This window comes from Eschrichtius robustus, chromosome 17 (assembly GCF_028021215.1).
Source record: "Eschrichtius robustus isolate mEscRob2 chromosome 17, mEscRob2.pri, whole genome shotgun sequence".
NCBI lineage: Eukaryota > Metazoa > Chordata > Mammalia > Artiodactyla > Eschrichtiidae > Eschrichtius > Eschrichtius robustus.
Window position 1 is genome coordinate 3,574,085 of NC_090840.1, and position 24,432 is coordinate 3,598,516.

At 43.4% G+C, this 24,432-nt stretch overlaps 1 protein-coding gene across 1 annotated transcript; it reads right to left on the reverse strand.

Moving 5' to 3' along the window:
• Positions 1 to 902: 902 nt before the first annotated feature.
• On the reverse strand, positions 903 to 19,810 carry LYPLA1 (lysophospholipase 1). Its single transcript, XM_068525365.1, has 9 exons — positions 19,640 to 19,810; positions 18,820 to 18,851; positions 12,636 to 12,701; positions 10,754 to 10,801; positions 8,873 to 8,943; positions 6,430 to 6,503; positions 4,213 to 4,314; positions 2,717 to 2,893; positions 903 to 1,100 (listed from the first exon to the last, which is right to left on the reverse strand). The coding sequence occupies exons 1-9, from the start codon at positions 19,706 to 19,708 to the stop codon at positions 1,047 to 1,049; spliced, it is 693 nt and encodes a 230-aa protein (XP_068381466.1). The 5' UTR covers positions 19,709 to 19,810; the 3' UTR covers positions 903 to 1,046.
• Positions 19,811 to 24,432: the final 4,622 nt, after the last annotated feature.

The window sequence follows — 24,432 nt, forward strand, 5'->3', positions numbered from 1 at the left end:
TAAACTAAAACTCTACGCTATGAGGAGAATCATCTTAGAACAAATCATCTTAGAAATTACAGTTTGTAAGATCAGTCTTAAATATTTCAGAACACAGTAGAATATGACCTAATTATTCTTTCAGTTAATTACAGAAATATACAACCACAGAATTATTCTCGTTACCTGGACTAAAGATTCGAGTAACTCTGCAGGACTAAACTGCAGACAAAGGTCCAGTTTAAGAAGTAGTGTAGAAACTTTGAAGGGATGTCTGGCTTCTTTCTACAAGTATAAATACATCTTCAGTGCCGTCATGTCTGTGATTAAGAATGTCAAATTACAGCACGTATTGACAGCAGATGTCTATGGCAAGTAGGCAATATTTGGTCTGTTATGAAGGATAAAAAAGAAGAAAGAACACATTTCTTTTCTAGGGAGGAAGAAAGAGTATTAAATAGAAATTATATTCAGGAAAGAAAAACCTGGTCCCCAAAATAAAAGGGCCATTAATTGAAGACAGCAATATTTCTCTTTATTGACACTTAGAAGCATTATCCCTATCATTAGGAATAATGTAGTAACACCTCATTCTTATTATGTATTATAATCATTAAGTACATATGAACACATATATAAAAATACAGATACTGCATGGTGATTAAGTAATTTGGGAATAAGTCCAGAGTCTAAGTCACAGCATGCATAGACTTTTTATGTCTTAACTGCTCATTTATACCTGAACAAGTTTTCATTAAGCATACTAATAATTTTCAAGTGATGTAATAAAAAATCTGGTTGCAGTATTTTATTATTTTGCTGAATTACATATGAGAGAAAGAAGCTAGCTGCTTCACCTATTTTAATACTAATATATGCTGGATCATGTTATACAAATACATACATAGAAACTTAAAAGATCATAAATTTCCCATGAGGAGATTTATTTAGTCTGTGTCATTGGTGTGTATTTGCAAAACACTTTAACACTGCAAACATCAGAGGTTTCAAGATCGGGTACGACAATGATGCTGGTGTGCACTTCTCCACAAGGCCTCTTAGTGACGTCAATCAATGGGAGGTAGGAGTTTATCAATGAACTGCTTGATATCCATCATTTCCTGTTTGGAATAAAGAGATTATTAATATGCAGTTACACAAATCAGAAATTAAATCCCCACTAAATACAACTAAAACCACATTTTTACTACAATTACATAAAAAGTGGTGAAAGAGAAATGAGGCGCCGATAGAAATTAGAAAACATTTCCTATGATGATGATTATTGTAATTCAATGATCCCTCTCACGTATTATGACGTCCTATGAAAATGGTCTGCATTTGCACTGCTTGAACAAAATAAAACACTGGGGGTGGCGGGGGGAGAGGAAGGGGGTCTAAAACTGACAGTAACCACGCAGAGAAGACTTGGCACGTACACAACTGCCGTCAAGCAAGTGTCCGCGCCCAGCTTCTAACACTCCCTCATTAGAATGAAATGCTAAATCAACAGCACCAAATGCTCTGTGCCTTTCAAAAGGATTCACACACAACCAGCCAGCTGAGGCTGAGGGGAGCAGGTCCCCAAGGCAGGCCTGGAGAGACGCAGAGGTGAATCCATCACAGAGGAAACTGCTCGACACCTCCTGCGTCTGGCCCAGCTTTCTCACTTCCCTCAAACACGTTTCCTGCTGCCACCCCTAGTATTTCACAGCTGAGCCTCCTAGACCCACACATGAGCATGCAGAGGACCTTCAACCGCATCACTTCCTCACTCGGGAAAGAAGGCACGGCACGGCGGTGGCCTGTCTCACCCGCTGTGTGGTCCCCAGGGGCTCCTGCGACACCACCTCCTCCAGCCCCACCTCCTGTCCCTTCCTGCCCCGAACCATCCGTCCAGTGTTCTCCAGTGTGGTGAACAGAGTCTCATCCACACACACACAGTCGCCTGCGTTTGCTCCTGAAGCCTCAATGTGCTGACTCAGAGGGACCGAGTCTGGAGTCCTGGCATCTGTGTGTTTGTTAAGCTCCGGGGGCGCCGGGTGTGCTTTGAAAACCACTGCCCTGGACCCTCAGCCCCTCCCTCCTGGTACCCAGCGTGTCACCCTTTCCGGATTCAACGCATCATCAGGGGCTCAACTATGTTCTCAGTAACACCTAGAATCCCAGGTTCCCCATCTTTCTGGATAAGTCATATTACTACCTGCCTTCTCTGTCCCGAAGCAAATGATTTCGCCAGCTGACAGTTGCAAAAAATGTTAACTTGGACTGTCTCAGTGCTTAGCGATTGATTTTTATTCTAGTCCTTTTCAAGCCTCCAAACCTATCCTGACAACCCTCATTCTTACGATCACCCGTCTCAGTTTTTCAGAGTACTTTTAAAAAACTTCTAATATAACACATATCGCATTCTGCTTTCTATATAGTTACTTGGATATATATCCTTCTCTCTATTAAAAATTTTCATTTTAAGTAATCTACTTTAGATTTTAACAGAGAAATGTTTTTTATTTGTCTTTGAATTATTTACAGTGTTTACATGTAATAAGAAATGAGTGAATGTCTGTTGAATTAAGTTGCATAAACTTTGATCTAAGTCCTACTAACCTATGGTTCAATGTGAATTCATTAATTAACTTCTTTAAATCCCCAAGCAGTCAAATGTTATTTATCTTAAAAATATCACATGCAAACAGTTGCAGACGTGTCTCTATAATCACTGCTTCCAAACACTCACCTGTTGACATGAACTGTGCATCATGCCTCCATAGGTTTTGAAGGTTACATTGGTTGGATTTACCAATGTCTTTAGCCTTTCAGCAGTAAGAGAACCAAACATGAGGGGAACTAAAGGATCCAAATCTCCATGGCACTGAAGAATAGAAATGTCTCTATTCACGCCACTGATGGGACCCTGCAAAAAACCAGAACAGAACCAGGATTATTTATTCAGGTGTGTGGAGCATTACGCTAGGCACATACAACACGTGCTTACTCACATTATAGGTTACATTTGGCCACAGAAATAAAATTCCTCCCATCCTTATACCCCCCCCATCTCTTTATTTAAACTTTTATAGGACATATGATTACCCTGCCGTGTACTGTATGTCTTCCTAATGAATCAGTTCCTGAAACACACTGTATCCTAATCGTATGTTCGGGCGGCTGGACACGAGAAGTATGTTTCAGCTGAGTCATGTTCTTTGCAGCTCTTATTCCCATTTGATTTTTTTATTTTATTTTTCTTTAAGAATGTGTATTTAATTAATTAATTAATTAATTAATTTAAATTTTTGTCCGCGTTGGGTCTTTGCTGCTGCACGCGGGCTTTCTCTAGTTGCAGCGAGCGCACGGGCTTAGCTGCTCCACGGCACGTGGGGTCTTCCTGGACCAGGGCTCGAACCCGTGTCCCCTGCATTGGCAGGCGGATTCTTAACACTGCGCCACCAGGGAAGCCCCTCTTATTTGATTTGAATAAGAAAGTTAATAAACAGCACTTACTATGTGCAAGACACCAAAGGGTTACTATATAGTGATAAGAAAAAAACCCCTAGGTTTAAGGATGAATTTGAAAATAAAATAACGTCCATATCCCCCACGTGTACTGTATCTTGCTTTATACTGTTGAGTATTTAGAAATTATATTCTACACTAAAATTCTGCTACCAAGCAATGAACATACTGAGCATTCAAAAACATCATTTCTATGTGTAAAAAATAGCCCTAATTTTGATATATATCTTAAAATGTACCAAAGACTTCAAATATAGAATTTATGACAATAAAGACTTCCTTCCTCCTTCCCTCTCCCTCCCTTTCTTCCTTTCTTTTTTTAAGGACTCATTTCTTATTCTATTCCATGCAACCCACGGTAAAGACAGTGTAGTATACAGATAAAGCCTAGCAATAGTACATCACAAAAGTCTAAGGCAATTCTTTTTAAAAAAGGATGACTGATGTAGACTATGGGCTTTGAGTGACACTGACGTGTCACCGTAGGTTCACGGGTTATACCAAATGTGTCCTGTGCTGTGGGATGCTGATGGGGGGCTGTGCATGTACGGGGACGCGGGTATATGGACACCTTCTGTACTTGCCGCTCAATTTGTTGTGAACCTGAAACTGCTTTAAAAAATTAAGTTTATTAATAATCATAACGTGACGGTGTCCTCAACATCATCTGCCATCCCTCAGCTCAGTGCTGCCGCGCTGCAGGCGTGGGCCAGGCACCTGTGGAAAGGAAGTCCGCAGGGGCAGCCAGCAGCTGAGAGCGGTGACGCCGGCCAGCTTCTGCTGTGTGGTCAGTGCCGTGTACAGAGATAAAGCTCCTCCCTGGAAAGACAACAGGGAAAGTCAGTGGGACACAACTTCTGCCGGCAGCAACGGGAGTGATTCTTGTTATCAACACCGTTCATAAAAAAATCAAAGTGGGTGGCTGACGCCCAATACAATAGGCAAACTGGTAGAAATACATGCACACCCCGCCATGTCCGCAAGGACCTGACTCTCCACACTGAAGACTGTCGTGAGACCACAGCAACTGCCCAACCAGCCAACGGCAGAGCCCGCTGCTGCCCTGACAATGCTGTAGGGACGCTCCGAACTTATAGTTACTATTTTCTTTGTTCTGGCAGCACCATGCATCATGTGGGATCTTAGTTCCCCAACCAGGGATCCAACCCACACCCCCTGCAGTGGGAGCGCGGAGTCTTAAGCAGTGGACCACAAGGGAAGTCCCCTAGAGTAACTATCTCCTCCTCGGCAAAGTTGCAGGTAGAAAATCGAATCTGGTCTTAAACTGGTATTACTTTCCAAAACAAGAACTCACGAGAAGGACCCTGCGGCGGACACCTCTGGAGCACAGGCCGCCGGCTCACAACACCCGTATCCTGGGGCCTGCGTGCCCGCTGACCCGTGCCCACGGCTCACGGGGGCCACGAGAGGACCTGAGATTCTTTCTCATCTGAGAGATTTTAAAACTGAAATTCAGAGACCGTCAGTCTCTCTTTGTGTGGCTGGAACTATAACATGTAAACTCAAGAACGGGAAAAGCCACAGGCAGCAGGTGGCCAGCTGCAGACAGACAGGAGAGTGAAGCCGACGGGCAGAGAAACAGGTGAGAGACAGCCCCGATGGCTTCCCGAGTCCTGGTGCCTCCTGGGGCCTTGCTTCATTCTCATCCGTGGCCTCCGTGATGTGACCCCAGACTCGTAACTTACTCTTCTTTGCCTAAGGTGTTAGGAGTTGGTTTCTGCAAACTACAATCAACGAATCTCATAGACAGACTCCTGTCTGAATGAAGCATTCATTTTTGTACCCATATTTATGTCACAGTGTGTAGTACAACGTACATTACCTGTGAGTTTCGACACATACCAAATCAATAACACGTCTTTTTACTGTATTATATCAACGACCTGTGTTTCTACTGAATTCTAACTTCTAAATGACTCCATAATTCTGACACTGCCCTAATTCAGGCAGTCTGGACACTAAATTGTTGACCCAGAGGATTTACAGACTGGCAGCTAGGGCAGTTCGGGGTGAGTGACATGGCAAACAGGTGATGAGCTGAAATTAAGATGTAAACTCAGTATGATGTAACTGTAGAAAAAGTATAGAAGGCAGGAGAAAAAGTACAGAAAGAGAAGAAAGATGCCGAAAAGAAACATCATATACTTTTATCTAAAACTTATCTTACACGACAAGAAGAGGGAAGAGGACAGAGTGGTGTTACCGAGACTGACTTCGCTCCCCTCCCAAGGACGACCACCATGTACTCAGGAACGGGAACCACTCAGGGGTCCCTGAACACGGGGTGAGGCTGAAGCACCCCCGACCCGGGGACCAGGACAGATGCAGTGGAGGTCAGGGAGCAGCCGGCGCAGCCCCTGCACTGGGGTCGCTTCGTGGGAGTCCCTACCCCGATCTCACCCCACCGCGATTACAGGGAAGTCCGCAGGGCTCGACCACTGGGAATCTGTGACAAACAGAGGGAAGGAATTCTCTGTTCTTCGACCTTATTATTCCACTGCTCGTCTTCTCCTGGGAAGGGGACTTAACACCTGCGTTTAGGCAGAGTTTTGTTCAGAGAGGTACAGAGTGTTAACTCAGACCTAACTGCATGTGTACTAGTTATTTTAGAAAAATACATTCCAGGTTCCAATCAGTTTCCTTAATAAATTGACTTTCAAGACATAATCTATAGGGTGAAGGCTATCACTGAAGAGAGAAAACTAAAAAAGGAAAAGAGCGTGACGTACTCTCTAATTAATCAATCATTATTTCTGGTCCATTCAAACTTAATCAGCATTAACAGTAAGTAATATATCAGATTCTATAACATCTTCTAAAAACAGGACTCCTCCATAGAAAAACGATTGAAACTACAAACTTCTAGATAAATATACTGATGACACTGACATATCACCCAAACTTTTATCTTACCTGAGAAAATCCTCCCAAAATAATTCTGTTAGAAGGAATGCCATTCTTCACCTCTTGGTCTATCAAAGCTTTTACTAAAAATAACATAAAAGTTAAATCACCAATACTTTCAAAGTTAAGCCCATTGATATAATTTAAATAGGAAAAAAATTAATAACAGAAAAGCACAAAGTATATTAAAGGTCGAAACAAGTGAAAAACTTGGAGCACTCCATTAAAATACAAAACTAGAATGGACTTTCAAAAACTCAGATTTTGCAGCTGTTACTTAAACTGTTCAACTATTTGTTGCATAATCTGTAAACCAGTTTTTTCTCTCATCAGCAGATGGACATGGATAGTCCTTTATCCATGGTCCATTCTGCTCATACATTTTACAGTTCTCTCTCTTCAATGAACCATAGGCATTTGTACCTAAAAGCTGTTATTTTTAAATCGTAGGTAGTTAAGTAGTTTACATGGTTTGTGCCTGACGTTGTTTAAACAGTTCACTATATTATTAAAAAAAAAAAAAGAAAAGATACAGTATACTTTTCCCTATAGCCAGTAAACAATGCGGGAGAAAAATCAAATGAATTCTTTTGTTTCTGCAAAATACTCTGACACGCATCATTAACTGTTATTACTTGATTAACTCCTAGAATTTCCTTTTTCTTTATAATACTATGTTTTGGGGATAACTGCACCTTTTACAAATTTATCTCCTCTCATTTTTGACATATGTGTAAGTTCCATCTTCTTAAGATGAAACTTTCCAACTTTATATTTCCTTTTTACCAAAAACCTAAAACCGGCTTTAATTAGAACACTGCAAAAACCCCAAAGCCCAAATTAAATGTTTTTTTCATTCTGTATAAATTTAGTTCTTAGTTAGAATCGCCTGAAAAGCAAGGGGTACCCTGGTGAGCGCGGGGAAAATGGGCTAGAGGAGAGGAGAGGGGTAAAGAGGTGAAAGCCTTGCTGAGAAGCCTGAGGCTTTACTGAGGGGGAACCGCAGGGCCCGGGCGGGAAAGGAGATGCAGCGGGCAGCAGCAGCCCTGTGCTGGGGAGGGGCAGGGAGCTGGGGCCACTTTCCCTCCGTTTCACACGGCTTCACTCCTCTGGTTACACCAAGCGCTGAGATAAAGTTAAACCACGTATGGTGACCGCAGTCAGCTGTGGAGTGACGGGTCCTGATTCCAGGCCCTGGATGCACCCTGAGCCCTTTCTTCTTTGTTCATGGGCACATCTTCCCGGCCCCAAATGGAGACACCCCTCATTCCTAACTCTGGGTCTCAACCCGATTCTCTCCAATCACACATCACGTCAGACACAAAGAATGCCACGGGCCAACCCTACCCGGGACGGGACTTTCACCCCGCAACCCACTAGGCCTGGCCGTCTGCGCCACAAGGCCCACCCTCCCTATGTTCCCAGGGTCTGACAACTCACCCCCAGACCCGACACGAGCTCTACCACCTATTATATTTTGACAAAATCCTAGCTCTAGGAGTCTAGCTTTGATCTACTTTTTGATGATCCTAAAAGTCAGTGTCCTTGGTTTGACATTCCTTAATATCCAATATGTTCTGAATGCATCTTCCCTGTTTTAAAGTTAAGAGTTCTTCTAAAAAATAAAAAGATTTTTAAAAAGGAACCTACCTACCGTTTTTGGTTTTTAAACGATTTTTGAAAATTTCCAACAAATGTAAAAATAGGAAGACCGTGCAGGGTTCCCTGGGTACCTATCACCTTGCATCTGTAACGAACGCCTCACAGCCAGGCCTGTCGCATCGAGGCCACCGTTGTCACCACCCAGGTCATGAGGGATGCCGGCCTGGCCATGGCGCTGTCTGCTTGTCAGTGTGTCAGTACATACGTGTCAGACACACGTGCTCCTGTGCATGGGCTAAAACCAGACTTCTCCCGATAAGTTAGCGTTCTTTATGCTTTCACCCCACAAGTAAGCGGGGTTACCATGTTCATAAGCGAGGACGTGACTGGAGACCCTGTAAAGCAGAGCTAACACTGTTACAGGAGTGCCCAGTGAGATGATTTACAGGAATCGCCTGGCAGGTCCAGCAATGTTCGAGCAGGGGCCCCTCACTAAAACTAACCATTGCCATAATTTTCATTATATAGCATGACATCATGTGTAGCCTTGTCTTTGTCCTTATTTCAAATCTCTTTAATGACAATAACTGGCCACAGCCATCAAACACGCTGTGATTTTCTCCATTTGCCTACGTCAATCAAAGCAGAACGACGCATCCGACAGCACTCAAGTCTGATAAATGCCGTTCCTCCCCATCCACCTCACCTTCACGGACCATAATTAACGAGTCAAACAAGACAGTGAGCCATCAGAAAGGAAGGACAGCGCCACCTGAGTTTAGATAGCTATGTAGTATTTCATCAACAACACTACCACGATTGAATCTACTACAAAACTTTTCTTACTTACCACTTTCTGCTGCCTGTTTAATTCCAGTTTCGTCTTCCTGTGAATCTGGTGAAAGCCCAATAATGTCAAACCTGGAAAATAAGGCAAAATTCTAAAAGAATCATTCAATTCTAAGAATATCTACTCTTGATAAGAAGATGGTAATTTTAGAGAAAAAAGGTTAACCAAAGATATTCTCTAGAACATTAAACTCAAATTAAACTGTCTCTGGGGACTTCCCTGGTGGTAGAGTGGGTAAGACTCCGCGCTCCCAATGCAGGGGGCCTGGGTTCGATCCCTGGCCGGGGAACTAAATCCCACATGCCGCAACTAAGAAGTCTGCATGCCGCAACTAAAAGATTCCACATGCCATAACTAAGACCTGGCACAGCCAAAATAAATAAATAAATATTAAAAACAAAAAACAAAAAAAACTGTCTCTGGAGGCCAAACGGTCAACTTAATTGCGTGAATGTGACATCCTGTAAGTTCCCTTCACACCAACTAGATACAGATTCTATTAAAAAGTCACAGTACCACATAATTTTAAGGTAGAGACACCTGAAGAATGACCTAGTCCGACCTGACACCCACACAGGAGTCTCAAACCACAGCCCTAAGATCTTTGGAATACACTCCAGCCCCTCGCCTCCCTCCTAGTGCATCGTAAGTCAGCCGTCTGGAAAGAGCTACTTCACCACGGCACCTGCGCACGCGCGGCCCACACCTACTGCACACAGGCCATCTCCATCCACGTTCTGCAAAACCTGTCACCACGCACTGCAGCGACCTCAGACCAGAGGCTGGGCGGCCCTCCTTTGGCCCCGACTACCTCGCTACCCACTGGGTGCTTCTGCTATGGTCTCGAGCAACGTGAGGTAGAAATTTTGCTTCTGGATAGGAATTTTGCCAGAGAGGGAAGGTGGAACAATCAAAGGTCAAGGTAGGAAGGAACCTGTAAAAGTTGCCAAGGAATGTCCGGCAGATAAAAACGAAGGTGCAGGGTGGGTTAGAGGTGAGTGGGAACAAGCAGAGGACAAGGTGGCGGCAGGCTGGAGTCCCCACGAGGCCTCAACAGGCAGCGCAGAGACGGGGGAGCAAACTCACAGGAGGAACAACTACGCTTGACAATCAGGTCTGAAGTAAGTGCCTTCAGAGATGGAACAGTTCCAGACGACAAAGCCCAGGGGATGCTGTGGGTGCCTGAAGCTGAGAGAGGAAAACGTCAGCGGGAAGAGGAGAGTCCAGGAAGTAAAAAGCCGGTCAAGGCTGTGAATGGGTCATTGACATTGGATCCCCTAGTCACCCGAAAGGTAAGATGGTGGCAGGAGCTAGAGGGGAAAGGAGAATAGGAATCAGCTGTCAAAGTCATCAGTTTTGAACAGACCTGATGGCAGAGTCTCAGAGCAGCAGGAAGAAAGCATGGTCTGGAAGTGGCTCAGAGAACAAAGAACCGACTGTAAAGCACACAGGGAATGCCTGACATCATGAATGTCTTGAGAGGGCTCAACAGGAAGTGCTTTCCTTAAAAACTGGCCAGCTCTCCAGGAAGGCAAGAAGGTGGGAGGTGGAGAGGCCGCGGCTTCACCAGAGTGGATGCCACGCGGGCGCGTCCACACGTTTGGTTACTGAAATCAACAAAGGTTTATCAAGCAGTAAGAGATGTTCTCTACAGTATTTCTCTCCACCCATTCTCTCCTGTTTCTCTACCTGTTGGTGCAGCTCCTTAAGTTTACCCCAAATCTAACATATAAAACCTGAAATAGTCGAATAAAGGTTACATATGTAACTTTGCAACTTAAAAATAATTAATTAAAAATTGCTATATGCAAAAGCACTTCTGATTAAAAAAAAAAAAGTATAAGTAAAAAGTTCTTATTGAATAAGTGAAGTCTTACTTACCAAGAAGGCATGGCCATGTTCATATTTAATGTTACAGGCATAACCGGTCTACATGGGGAAGAAAAAGAAAAGGAAGAATAAGCATAATATACCGAAGTACAAAACCTGATAAATTCCATCAACTGAAGATGATTCCTCGAGGCTCTCACAAAACTGAACGCTACAGTTTGAACAGACAAGCTGCCTCACTGCACGCACACCTGCACAGTCCCGTTCTCCGCGCCCTCCAGATGATTCTCAAGACAGAGCCGCAGCTGGAGTGGACTAAGCTCTGCGAATAAACCACATCTCCCTTCTTCAACATCTTTACTTGATACTTTCAAACCAGACACGAGAAGGAAAACAGTAACCAAGACAGATGAAAATTTCTGAGACTCTGACTAAGGGGCTAAGGATACAAGCAACTTACTGCACAGAAACGGTGGCATCAATTCCCATAGGCTCAAATTACATTTTTGCTTATTTTCTAGTTCTTAGCTATGTACCTGCTTGTTTAAGAGACCTCTAAATAAATAAGGGAAATATAAGTCTTGCCTAAGTGTCCATTTTACCCAACTCAATTCTGTGATGAAAAACTTGCTGGACAACTTGAATGCAGCTAGGTACAAAAGGAAAGAAAAACAAATATACTCTTAACTACATCTCACCACCATCCTCCTGACTCATGAAACAAGTCTACCTTAGAGGTCACAAAATATTAGTAAAATTTCCATGAGAACATAAACTTCCCTAGGTTGGGAAATAGCCTTAAACTAAATTCAATCCTGGAGCCAATAACAGTGTAGCAGAAATTCCAACACCATCAAGAATTCTGTCTTGCAGACATAGAGAATGGACTTGAGGACATGGGGAGGGGGAAGGGTAAGCTGGGACGAAGTGAGAGAGTGGCATGGACATATATACACTACCAAATGTAAAACAGATAGCTAGTGGGAAGCAGCTGCATAGCACAGGGAGATCAACTCGGTGCTTTGTGTCCACCTAGAGGGGTGGGATCAGGAGGGTGGGAGGGAGATGCAAGAGGGAGGGGATATGGGGATATATGTATACATATACCTGATTCACTTTGTTATAAAGCAGAAACTAAACTAACACACTATTGTAAAACAATATACTCCAATAAAGACCAAAAAAAAAAAAGAATTCTGTCTCTGGCATGAGTCAGATTAATAAGGACACAGCAACCCTTTTAGGATAAAAAGAGGAGGGAATGTTTTCTTACATAATCTCATATTTTTCCTCTTTCACATTTATCGACTCTGCTGCTACGACCACTTCCGAGGATGAATTACTAACCTATCAGCATGTATCTCACCCCACCTGTTTCTCCATGGCTACTGCTTCTCAGCACACTTTGACCTAAGACTTGTTCATCTTAGTGATTTTCTGAGTTTGCTCAAAACTTACTAGTTTCTGACACCCACAAATGTTTTCAGAATTCAAAACCAAACCTAACACTCTCCAAAGTCTCTGTTCTTTCCATGCTGCATCACATTGTCTCTAACTGATCAAATTTAGGCGTGTTTTCAAGGTAGTAGAGATTTCTCCCAAACCTGACAGGTAAATCCCCTTCAGAGACAGCTCGTGGATGTCCTGAGAACTTAACAGGCGCTTGTATGTCTACAAAAATTTTTCTGGCTGTGAGTTCAACTGATCTCCAAGAGAGCATTATTTTAAATTTCGCAACAAAAAAGATAAGAAAAATATTCAATGTAACCAGGACATATTTTAGTTTTACAGAACTTACTAATCTTTATTTTGAAGCTGAACATTTAAAAGATAAAAATTAATTATATTCAAATGCTTTGCTGGAAAAGTAAAGCTATCACGATTGTTCCTCTCCAGACTCTGAATCCCAAGCCCGAAAACTGAAAATACTTACGCGTGCGGGCAGATGTATTTGATGTGGGAGCTTCTGATACCTGCAAAGGCTTCTGCCCACCCATGCCTGGTGGAGAAACCATATGAATAACGCCATTAGATACTGCTTTAAATTCCAGTAAGTTAATAACAGAAGAGTAAATCTGTGAGGGTAAATTTCAACCCCTTAAAAGACCACTACCAACCTAGAAACAACCCAAAGCTTATGATTTCAGCTTTACCTGCGGATAAAAACTATCTCTCATGATTCCTGAAGAGCAGTGTTTTCTCTTTCATATACTTCACTGGGCTTTATAATTTATAAAATACATTTTTTTAATCTCTTTATGACCTCCCAACAATGTGCCTAACAAAGTAGGCAAGACAGATGATATAATTCATTTTACATGAAGAAAAAATCCTCAGAGAAGTAAAGTAAAGCAGCTGTCTGATACTTCTCCATGCTTACTACACCATTAAAAATAACAACCTTAGGGACTTCCCTGGTGGCACAGTGGTTAAGAATCTGCCTGCCAATGCAGGGCACACGGGTTCGAGCCCTGGTCCGGGAAGATCCCACATGCCGCGGAGCAACTAAGCCTGTGCGCCACAGCTACTGAGCCTGCGCTCTAGAGCCCGTGAGCCACAACTACTGAGCCCACGTGCCGCAACTACTGAAGCCCGGCACGCCTACACCCGTGCTCCACAACAAGAGAAGCCACCGCAATGAGAAGCCCACGCACCGCAACGAAGAGTAGCCCCCGCTCGCCCCAACTAGAGAAAGCCCGCGCACAGCAATGAAGACCCAATGCAGCCAAAAAAAAAAAAAGAAAAAGAAGTTGAAAAAATAACTTTAATTAACATTCTCTCCTTATGCGTATATGTACATATATATGTTAAAAACAGAATATGAGACGTCATCAAAATCCTTCTGGCCAGAAATAAACAGTTAATCTTTCTACGTATTTCCTTCCAATTTTTTTCATGCATATCACTTGAGAAATAGATACAGATTTTACAAGAGTGGGATCATACTATACATACATACAGCTCCCTGCGTCTTTACACTTGACATTACACCTGATACTTTCCACATATTACCTCTATTAGAGGGTAAAATAAAGGTAACTTAAGACGTTTTTGGATTACATAGTTTTGAAATAAATGTTAAATGCTTTTCTATTAACTACTTCTCTATTTTAATCCACCTTCCCCCAAAGTGTTAAGGAAATACAGAAAAGTTAGTAACATTATGAACATTAACACTTATGTAACACTGACACTGAGCCAGGCACTATTCTAGAAGTTATATATGGGTGCATGCATGTGCCTATGTGTGTTTCCATGTGGGTTCGTGTGTGTGTGTGTGTGTATATGAGACTTTAGTGTGAAAAGTACAAAACATGTTGAAAGAAATGAAAAAATATCTATATAATGGACATCCCACATTCTGGAAGACTTAATATTCTTAAGATGGAAGTGCTCCGCAAATGGATCCATAGTCAATGCAATCTCTAAAGAATCACAGCTGGCTTTGCAGAAACTGACAAGCTAACTCTAAAAGCAACAGTAATAAAGATTGTGACACTGAAAAGACATACAAATCAATGAAATAGATTTGAGAATACAGAAATAAACCCTCACATTTATGGTCAGTTTATTTCTGAACAGGGTGCCAAAACAAATCAATGGGGAAGGAACAGTCTTTTCAACAAAAGTAACTGGAATAAGTGGAAACCCACATGCAACAGGATGAAGTTAGACTCCTACCTCACACCATGTACAAAAATTAACTCAAAATATAGCAAAGACCTAAACGCAGGAGATCAAACTACAAAACTCCTAGAAGAAAACATGCGAAAATCTTTGTGACCTTGGACTTGGCAATGGTTTTTTAGACGTGAAGTCAAAAGCACAAGCAACAAAGGAAATTACTTTAGTAAATAATAAACGAGTAGGAATCTTGGGTTCTAGCCCCAACTCTGTCTCTATCTAGAAGTGTGGCCTCAAACAGTTCATTCAGTCCAGTGGTTTTCAAAAATGTGGTACCGTCTGGGAACTTGTTAAAAAGTCTGAGATTACACTAGTTCCTCGATTCCAGCCCAACACCACGGGGTTCTTCCTAGTCGTCCCCCTTCCCGTATTCGTAATTCCGCGCAAAGTTGGCTTGGGCTCTGGCAGTTCTGGGCCAGCAGTGCAGGTTGGGACCTGCCTCCCCCCAGGTGCCCCACCCATAGTCATGCTTCATGCATGGGAACACCCCCTCCCCTCACAGCTGACTGTGACACCGGAAAGCACAGCTCTGACGAAGGGGAGCAGGGAAGGAGAAAGCCGGGCCCTCTTCATGGAAACCCCTCCCTCCCCTCCATATATTCCAGGCGTCGCTGGTCTGTATTGCCCATCTGTGTGAGATTTTTCTAGGCCGAGATTGTAAAAGTTTATAAAACAAAGTTTCAAAGGCAGAAGTGGTTAAGTGGGTCAGATCTTACTGAGAGGTCAAACAAGGAGAGGATTGAAAATAATACTGTAGACTGCCAACGAATAAATACTGAATGAAGGAATTTTTTAAAACATCATTATTTGGCAACCATCACAATAATAGATCCAGACAGCAATCGTTAATGGGTGCTAAATCCACAGGTGAAAAATTGGTGAGAAACAGATATTTTCATAAAATCAAAGTATCTCCCCACAGAACACTTTTTAAGTGCAATCATATTTTTTAATTTTACTGTGGAGAAACCTGGCAGACACTACCTTAACCAGATAATGAAACATAGTATCATCAGCAAAGGCACAAAAATCAACACAGTGTGGTCCCAGGACCACCAGAGCAACCTCTGCAGTGTCTCTGCCAAAAGGGAGACGTCACATAAACCCGAACTGAGGGACATCCTACCTAGGAACTGGCCCATAGGGGAAAAGTGTCAAGGTCACCGAAGACAAGAAAATGGACTGCTCAGGACTGAAGGAGCCTCAGGAGACGTGACAGCTCAGTCTAACTTGAGATCCTGGACCCGTTAAGGACACCACTGGGTCAACCCAGGGAAACGCAAGTGGGGCTGCTGGATGCGATGGTAGCTTCAGATCAATGTTAACGGCCTGACTGATGGTTACACCATGGCTAAGTGGCCATGTCCTTGTACTTACAAAATACACACTGAAGTGGCTCTATAGAGTCATGAGGCAACATGTCTGCAACTTACTCTCAAGTGTGTAAGAAATGTTAACAACTGCGTAATCTGAGTGACAGGTAGAAGGACCTCTAAATACTATTTCTGCAACCTTCATGTAAACTTGAAGTTATTTTAAAAGAAGTAGTTAAAAATTTTACATAACAACAACGAGGGAATGTAACCCATGAAGTAAATCTACGAGTCCAAACTACACAAGTGGGGAGGGGCAAGCTAATAGACATCAAAGGAGTGGCAGAATTAGAAAATCACATCACAGTACAACCTACTCCAGCAAGAATCATCCACAGACGCTAAAAATACCAGGTGAAAGTCTGATGTACGATTCGCACCTCCCCACGACTCACTCTACCTACACAGGGAGAACAGGTGCCACAGAGAGACCCAGAGGAAGAAAGAGACCACCTTTATCGCATGCTCCAGGTCGGCATCAGTAATGGGACGAACGGCCCCACCTGCCTCCTGCCGTGATGCAATGAACAGGCCGTACCATGTACATGGTGTTCGTACCAAAAATGCACAAGCTGAACGTCATCGTGAGGAAATGTCAAACAAACCTAAATGGAGGGACCAGCCTGATCCCTGCAGAAACGTCCATGTCACGAACGCCAAAGAAGAGCCGAGGAAATGTTCCAGATTAAAAGAGGCTGAAGAGCTGCAGCAGCTCAGGGCAGCGCGGCTGGGATGGAAGCGCCGGCGGACAGGACTACTGCAAAGGACGCGACTGGGGCAGCTGCCAAGGTCTGTTAGGCAACAGACTCGACCGGATAACAATGTTAAATGGCACTGAATCTCCTGAATTTGGTAATTTTCTGTGGTTTCGTAAGAGACTCTGCTTGTTCTTAGGAGATACATGTTGAAGTCTGGAAATAAAGAATCATGGCATCGGCAATTTACTCTCCCAAGTTTTGGCAAGCACAGTAACATATTCGATAGAGATCAGTGAGTCTGAGTAGAAGGTTTTGAGGGATCTGTTTTATTCTTGCAACTCGTCTATAAATTTGAAAGCATTTCAAAATAAAACAGTTTTAAAACGCTATCAAAAATAAATATGTATCTCTGGGTTGTTCAACTGTTTTTCACCCTCTTCTCAAGCATATTTGCATTTGAATTTTTTTTACAAGACAAATGTAACATTTTCATAATCATAAGACAAGCTGTTTTTATTTTGGAAGGAAAACTGACCTTATGCAATATAGTTTGAACTAACATTTTATTATACATGTTATCCATAGAAACAATTTTGTGGTCCGATGTGTTTCCTGCAGAACTTTTCAGAGCTTTAAACATGCTAGTGTATACCCAGTAAATCTTCTAGAGGAGAATATGCCATATCATATTTCCTAGACACTACGATATAATCTAAGTGGCACCACTGAAAAAAAGCCTTTTATAAAAAATAAAAAAAAAAAATCACCACCACAATAACCACACGTGTCGTAAGATGAATACCCATCTCAGTAACATAAAAATGTGGGGGAAATGACATATTAGAATTGAGAAAATATAGAATTATACAGGGTCACCCAATCTTATTTGGCCATCAGAGACTTTTCATGAGAACACAGACTGCAAGACCCAAGTTACCAGACAGCACACCTTGGCTGGTCCTGCAAAAAAGAACCTTAACCAAGAAAGGCAAAGCTGCCCATTTTCATAGCTGAGTTGCTTAATCCCCATCACCCTCTACGTTAACCTGACAAAAGAACTTTAGTTCTCCAAAAAGTATCTCAAACATTGAATTGCCACTTGTCACATCGGCTGGTTCTGAATTTCGTCATGTGCTCATGGAAGCAATCTAGCGTCAGCTTTCTTTGGTGCCATCCCCCAGAGTAAATACTGTCAGAACTGGAGACCTCTAATTCTTTATATAAACTTAATTCTTAGTCAAGACGTCATGGCTGCTCTTGGTGTTTCTAATCTCACGTTGTTCATTTTTTTCATCACTTTCACTCTTAACTTTGGTCTAAAGAATCTGGCTACACTGGGGTCCACAGAGAATCTTTCTACAACTGAAGCTTTTACGCCCTGGACTGATTCTTCAGACCTTGAAGCTCTTTATTGGGAAAGTTACAGGTGAGCAAGATCCTCCCTGGGTCTCAGCATCAAGAAGGGTTTGGTGATAAAACAGAGCTCCTCTAAAACCTCTGTTTAGTAAAATAAATAAATAAATAGTAAAGTAAGTCTGTCCTTTTCATAGGACTACCTGATGGCCAGAAACAGTCCTATAACCTTTCCCGTAACTCCATGCAAGGCATGTGTCATGTACCTCTACTTGGGAGGCATAAAAGGATCTTAGGAATCACTTTTAAGAATTAATCTGGCCCAGTGCCTCCTTGCAAAGATTTAATAGTTTCTTGGCTATCTTATCAAAATTTATTTATCTTCATTTTTCCTCCAATTCTTCAATTTTGTAACAATGTTATAACAACAATTTGATCGAAGTTTCAAACAGATAACCACTGATTTAAATTTTAAAAAGCTCTCAATATAGAACGAGACTGAGTGAAAGATAAGCCACGTGGCTACAGTTAGCACAACAGAATGTATTTGATAAGCCTCCAAACAAATCTTTGAGCTGCATCCCCTGCCCTTCAACTGATTTTTTTCTTTTCAGGGAACATCGGAGCTCTCATTCAGAATGTTCACATTGCTATTATCTCACTTATCAAAATCAACTAGTTCTCCTCAACCTGCCCTGAAATTTTACCTCCTCTGGAAAGCTCTCACTTGCATCTCTACAAACATGCCTCCCATCGCTGGTATCCACTACCCACGGCAACTCAAGGAGGAGTTTGCAGTTTTAATATGTTCCAGACGCAGGAGATGAAGAATGACAGAATAAGAGGATGAGGGGAAAATTCTGGGGGTTTTCAAAAAAAGAAAGGATTCTATCTCATGACTGGACTGTACGAAATATGACTATCAATCTGTTTTTATACAATCCTAGAATTCTTTGCTCGTGTAGAGTTGCATGACCCGTTTCATTAGGGTACTAACAACGGTACCTACCCTGTGTCTCCCAATCCATGAAGGAAAATCACCTAGAACGGAAGAGGAACAATGAGTAAGCAATGCCTAAATAAACCCAGCGGACTGTTACACACTCCAGAGCCCCAGTTAAGGTCGAGGCCGGAATCACAGAACACTACCTTCAGCAAGTTAATCAATCTCTACAGACCTCGCGTAAGGGGCAAAAGCACTTAACGTCTCTCCGTGCAGCTCCTAAGATAATTAACGTGGGGGTTTTAGCACTGAAAGAGGTCCCAGTTAGACAGGCTTCTGGGCAAATGATCACATTCCAAGAAAAATCGTTTTGTCTCTTTCAGGTCAAACCATGAAAGTTCTCACGCGTGCAGTAGAATTTCTCCATCCCAAAAGGGAGCTTCCGGCGGCTAAAAGTAAGTTTGAGATCCTCACGCACAAGTTTCCTAAGGAACAGCGCCTCTGATCGAAAAGGACACTAAATCTTCAAACTTCTTTAACTGAGTACAGGCGTGCAAGGTGACACAATCAAGGCATCTCCCTCATGCACAGACAAGGCAGCAACGTGCTCCAGAGACACCTGGAGTTGGGGAGCCGTCAGCTCAAGCGGGGGCCTCCGGGGTCCCGGGGCGGATCCGCGCGCAGGGCCCGGGGGATGCGGGGCCGGGGGCGCTGGGCCTCGGGGCCGCCCGCCCGCCGCGCCCCCGCGCCCCCCGCACACAGCCCGGCCGGGCGGCGCCCACCACCCCGCCCGAACCCCCCGGACCGCACGCCCCGCCCCAGCCCCGGCCCGCCGCCCACCGGCCCGCGACGCGACCCCTCGCGAGGCCCCCAGCGCCGCACTCACCACGGCGGTGGCCTTCCGGACGGCGGGCACGATGGCGGGCAGCGGGGCCGACATGTTATTGCCGCACATACACCGGCTCCACCGACCGCGCGTCGGAAGCGGAAGGCGGAGCGGGCGCCGGGCCGCGGCCCAAGGCGGTGCGAGCGCCGAGTTCTGCCCGCCCACGGGCGCGCGCTCAGGCGCGTGCGCGCCCACGCCGCGCCGCCCCGTCCCCCGCCCCGCCCCGCCGGTCGCCCCGCGCGTCACAGTGCCCGGCCGCCCTCTGCCGCGTTGGCCGCGGCAGAGGGCGGCCCGAGCTGACCTCCGGCCCGCGGGCCGCGCGTGCTCCGTGCGGGCGGCCGGCCTGGGGGGCGGGGCCGCGCGGTCACTCCCGACCCCACTCACTTGCAAAGGTCGGGAAGGACTGGACCTGGGGGGCAGCTTCTGCGGTATTTCTATTGGGGTCTGCACAGGTGTGTAGTTTGGGGGCCCGCGCCTCGCCTACTTTAAACTGCAACTGGAGAGGGAAGCACTCAGTTGTCACCGAGTTTCCACAATTTGCTGATTGGTGGCTCTGGAGGTCCTACTGATTTGGGCCCCAGAACACATGACCCCATTCTACAGCGGTGGCCCGATGCCCATCAGATACCTGGTAGGATCTGGGAGGGGCGGAGATGGACACACCTAAAGGCAAAATGCCCTGACCTTCGGAGGGTTACAGTTGACCACTGGAGAAAACCCACACCGTGAGAGCTGTGGTTCCGTTTTATTTGGGGACTCACTGAGGGCTATTCCCTGGGACACCTCCTCTCAGCGTTGAGGACGTGCTTTGAAAAGGTGGGGCGGGTGGCGAGGTCAGTGGGTAGATGATTTTGGTCCAAGTGTGCATGCAGTCAAGCACGCGTCTCCCTAGAAGGTTGCTGCTAGTCAGAAGAGATTTAATGGTTTTAGTGCTTTTCTGAATGTGGGAAGATGCAAGAGTTTGGGTTCATAAAAATTTTCACCTGGAAGTATCTAATTATCTGAAGTCCCGTTCTGCCAGTTTTCCCCGGAGCACAGGGTACCTCATCCTGATCTCAGCTCTGAACTCCTTTCTGGAGGTGTTGAAGGTCAGCGACTGCAGTGGCTACTGCCTTCATCCTTGTAGAACCAGGTGGCAAACGACAGTTTTTAGTTGTCACAATCTAGTGGAGAAACTTAGAGGATATATACAATCTGTTAAAAGGAAGATAACAGGCCCAAAATGGAGTCACTTGTGCTAAGCCCACATCAGCCCCAAACTGAAACTTACTACCTAAACTTATTCGTTTCAATCTCTGGCAGAATGTAATCTTAAAGTCAGTCTGGAATTTCCTAGTCGGCGTTAGTGAGTTAATCAGCCTGTCTAGACCCCTTCCATCCCCCAAAGAAAAATGAAGTAATCTGCTCTTTCCTCGTTGCCCCCCTCTTTCTGCCTTTAAAAGTCTTCTGTTTGTGCGGCTCCCCGGAGCTCCTCTCTACTTGCTGGATGAGGTGCTGCCCCATTCATGAATCGTTGCATAAAGCAAATTAGATTTTTAAATTTACTCTGTTGAGGTTTGTTTTTTAACAGTCCTTAGGGAGTCCAGTGTAAGGGAAGGGGAAGCTAGTGAACAAAGATCTTAAAAACAAAACAACAGGGCTTCCCTGGTGGCGCAGTGGTTGAGAATCCGCCTGCCAATGCAGGGGACACGGGTTCGAGCCCTGGTCTGGGAAGATCCCACATGCCGCGGAGCAATTGGGCCCGTGAGCCACAACTACTGAGCCTGCGCGTCTGGAGCCTGTGCTCCCCAGCAAGAGAGGCCGCGACGGTGAAAGGCCCGCGCACCGCGATGAAGAGCGGTCCCCACTTGCCGCAGCTAGAGAAAGCCCTCGCACAGAAGCGAAGACCTAACACAGCCATAAATAAAATAAATAAATAATTAAAAAAAAAAAAAAGCAACAAGAGAAGGTCGGAAGTTGGAAATCATCTTAATTCTTAAAAAAAAAAACAAAAAAAGAACAAAACAACAAAATCTCCATTTTAATTATATGATAGCCAGAATGCTTGAAGTTTGGGGGTCTTATTCATAGTCTCTTTTATTTTTTCCCCAATCATTCTTATCCTGGATCTGAGTGCTGAGCATTTTGTGGGCTCTCAAAAATATGTTAAGTTGGTGCTGATTTCTCCAAAATAAAAAGGCTATTGGGAGTTTCATTGAGATTCTCATGAAGCTACAGACCAATTTGAGGAAATCTGACAACTGAGTCTTCTGAGCCAAGAACTAGTATGTATTTTTAGGTAATCTTGAATTTCTGTCAGTAATGTTTTATTTATTTATTTTTAAAGTGTTTCTTTGTTTTTATAAATTTTTATTTATTTATTTATGGCCGCATTGGGTCTTCGTTGCTGTGCGTGGGCTTTCTCTAGTTGTGGCAAGCGGGGGCTACTCTTCGTTGTAGTTCGTGGGCTTCTCATTGCGGTGGCTTCTCTTGTGGCAGAGCACAGGCTCTAGGCAGGTGGGCTTCAGTAGTTGTGGCTTGCGGGCTCTAGAGCACAGGATCAGTAGTTGTGGCGCACGGGCTTAGTTGCTCCGCGGCATGTGGGATCTTCCCGGACCAGGGCCCGAACCCGTATCCCCTGCACTGGCAGGTGTTCTTAACCTCTGTGCCACCAGGGAAGCCCTCTGTTAGTAATGTTTTATACTTTTCATTGTATAGGCCGGAATACCTTTTGTCAAATTTATGTCTAGAAAATCCATATTTTATGCAATTGTAAATGGTATTTCAAATTTCAATTTAATTATTTATTGCTAGATACAGAAATTTAATTTTTGCATACTGGCCTTGTATCTGAAATCTTGCTATACTCACTTAAGTTTTAGTAGCTTTTTTTTTTTTTTTTTGGTAGATTCCTTAGTTTTAGGCAATTATATACTTGAAAATAATTTCCATGTATCTGTGTATTTCCCAAATTTCTTTCACAAGTTCCATTGTGGTCAGAAAACATACTTTGTATGACTTCAAATTTTTAGTTCTATTGAGACAAGTTTTATGTCGCAGCGTATGGTCTATTTTGGAGACTGTTCCATGTGCATTTGAGAAGAATATGTATTCTGCTGTTGTTGGGTAGAGTGTTTGATAGATGTCTGTTATGTCCAGCTAGTTTTTAATGTTGTTCAAATGTTCTATAACCTCATCAGTCTTCTGCCTATTTATTCTGTCAATTATTGAATGAGGGGAATTCAAGTCCCCAACTCTTATTGTTGAATTGTCTATTGTCTTCTTTAGATTCTGTCAGTTTTTGCTTCCTGTTAACAATTTTCGTCTTAAAATCTATTTTTTCGGATATTAGCATAGCTGCTCCAGCTCTCTTATTGTTGCTGTTTATCTTTTTCCATCCTTTTACTTTGACAGCTTTATTGAGATATAATTTACAAATCATATAATTCATCCATTAAAGTGTACAATTCAATGATTTTTGGTACATTACATTATTAATTTTGTAATTGTAGTGAAATGTATTTAACATAAAATTTGCCATTTTTGCCATTTTAAAGTGTACAAATGCATTAATTGCATTTAAAATGTCGTGCAGTCTTCACCACTATTTCCAAAACTTTTGCATCACTCCAAACAGAAACTCTGTAACTATGAAGCAACACTCTCCATTCCACCCTCTCCCTAACCTTCTGTAATGTCTAATCTACTTTCTGTCTCTATGAATTTGCTTATTCCAGATATTTTATGTAAGTGGATTCATACAATATTTGTCCTTTTGTATCTCACTTATTTCATTTAGCATAATGTTTTCACGGTTCATCCATGTTGTGGCATGTATCCTATCTTCATTCCCTTTTATGACTGAATAAAATACCTCTGCAGGTGTACACTACTTTTTGTTTATCCATTCATCTGTTGATGGACACTTGGGTTGTTTCCACCTTTTGGTTTTTGTGAACAATGCTTCAATGAACATTGGCATACAAATATCTGTTTGACTTCCTGCTTTCAATTCCTTTGGACATATACCATCAGCTTTCAGCATTTGACCATGATGTGTCTGGGTGTAGACCTCCTTTCAGTCATGCTAAGAGTTTATTGAGCTTCTTGGATACGTAATGTTTCTCATAGTGTTTGGGAAGTTTTCAACCACTATATAGTCAATATTTTTCTGCTCCTCTCCCTCCTTTCCTTCAGTTACTTCCATTACACAAATGCTGGTATGCCTAATGGTATCCCACAATTCTGTAAGGCCCTGCTCAGTTTTCTTCATTCTTTTTCTCTGTTCCTCAGATTGTGTAACCTCTATCAATCTATATTTAAATTCTCTGACTGTTCCATCTTTCAGTTCAAGCTTACTGTTGTGCCCCTGTAGTGAATGATTGTCCAGTCACACCCTTGATGTTCCCTCCAGAATACTCTTTCTCATTTTTTGCAACATAGAAAGGCTGAGAAATTTCCAAATCTTCTCTTTTCGTTCCTTTTTCTAACATGCCCCTCAACACTCTCCCAGCCTCTACCCATTAACCAGTTCTAAAGTCACTTCCACAATTTTAGATGTTTGTTAGAGCAGTGCCCTAATTCCTGGTAGCAAAATCTCTATTAGTTTGCTAGGGCTACCATAACAAAGGACCACAGACTGGGTGGATTAACAGACAAATTAATTTGTTCACAGTTCTGGAGGTGAGATGTCTAAGATCAAGGTGTCAGCAAGGCTGGTTTCTTCTGAGGCCTCTCTCCTTGACTTGTAGATTACTGTCTTCTCCCCGTGTCTTCACAGTCTTCCCTCTATACAAATTGGCTCTGATTTGGGA

Bases quoted from the DNA above. Each gene is read 5' to 3' on its own strand.
- LYPLA1 (XM_068525365.1), bottom strand. From the start codon at position 19,708: ATGTGCGGCAATAACATGTCGGCCCCGCTGCCCGCCATCGTGCCCGCC. The intron at 12,702-18,819 runs GTAGGTACCGTT...TTTCTCCACCAG, and splicing joins CATGGATTGGGAGACACAGG to GCATGGGTGGGCAGAAGCCT. The intron at 8,944-10,753 runs GTAAGTAAGACT...CTTATTTTCCAG, and splicing joins AACATGGCCATGCCTTCTTG to GTTTGACATTATTGGGCTTT.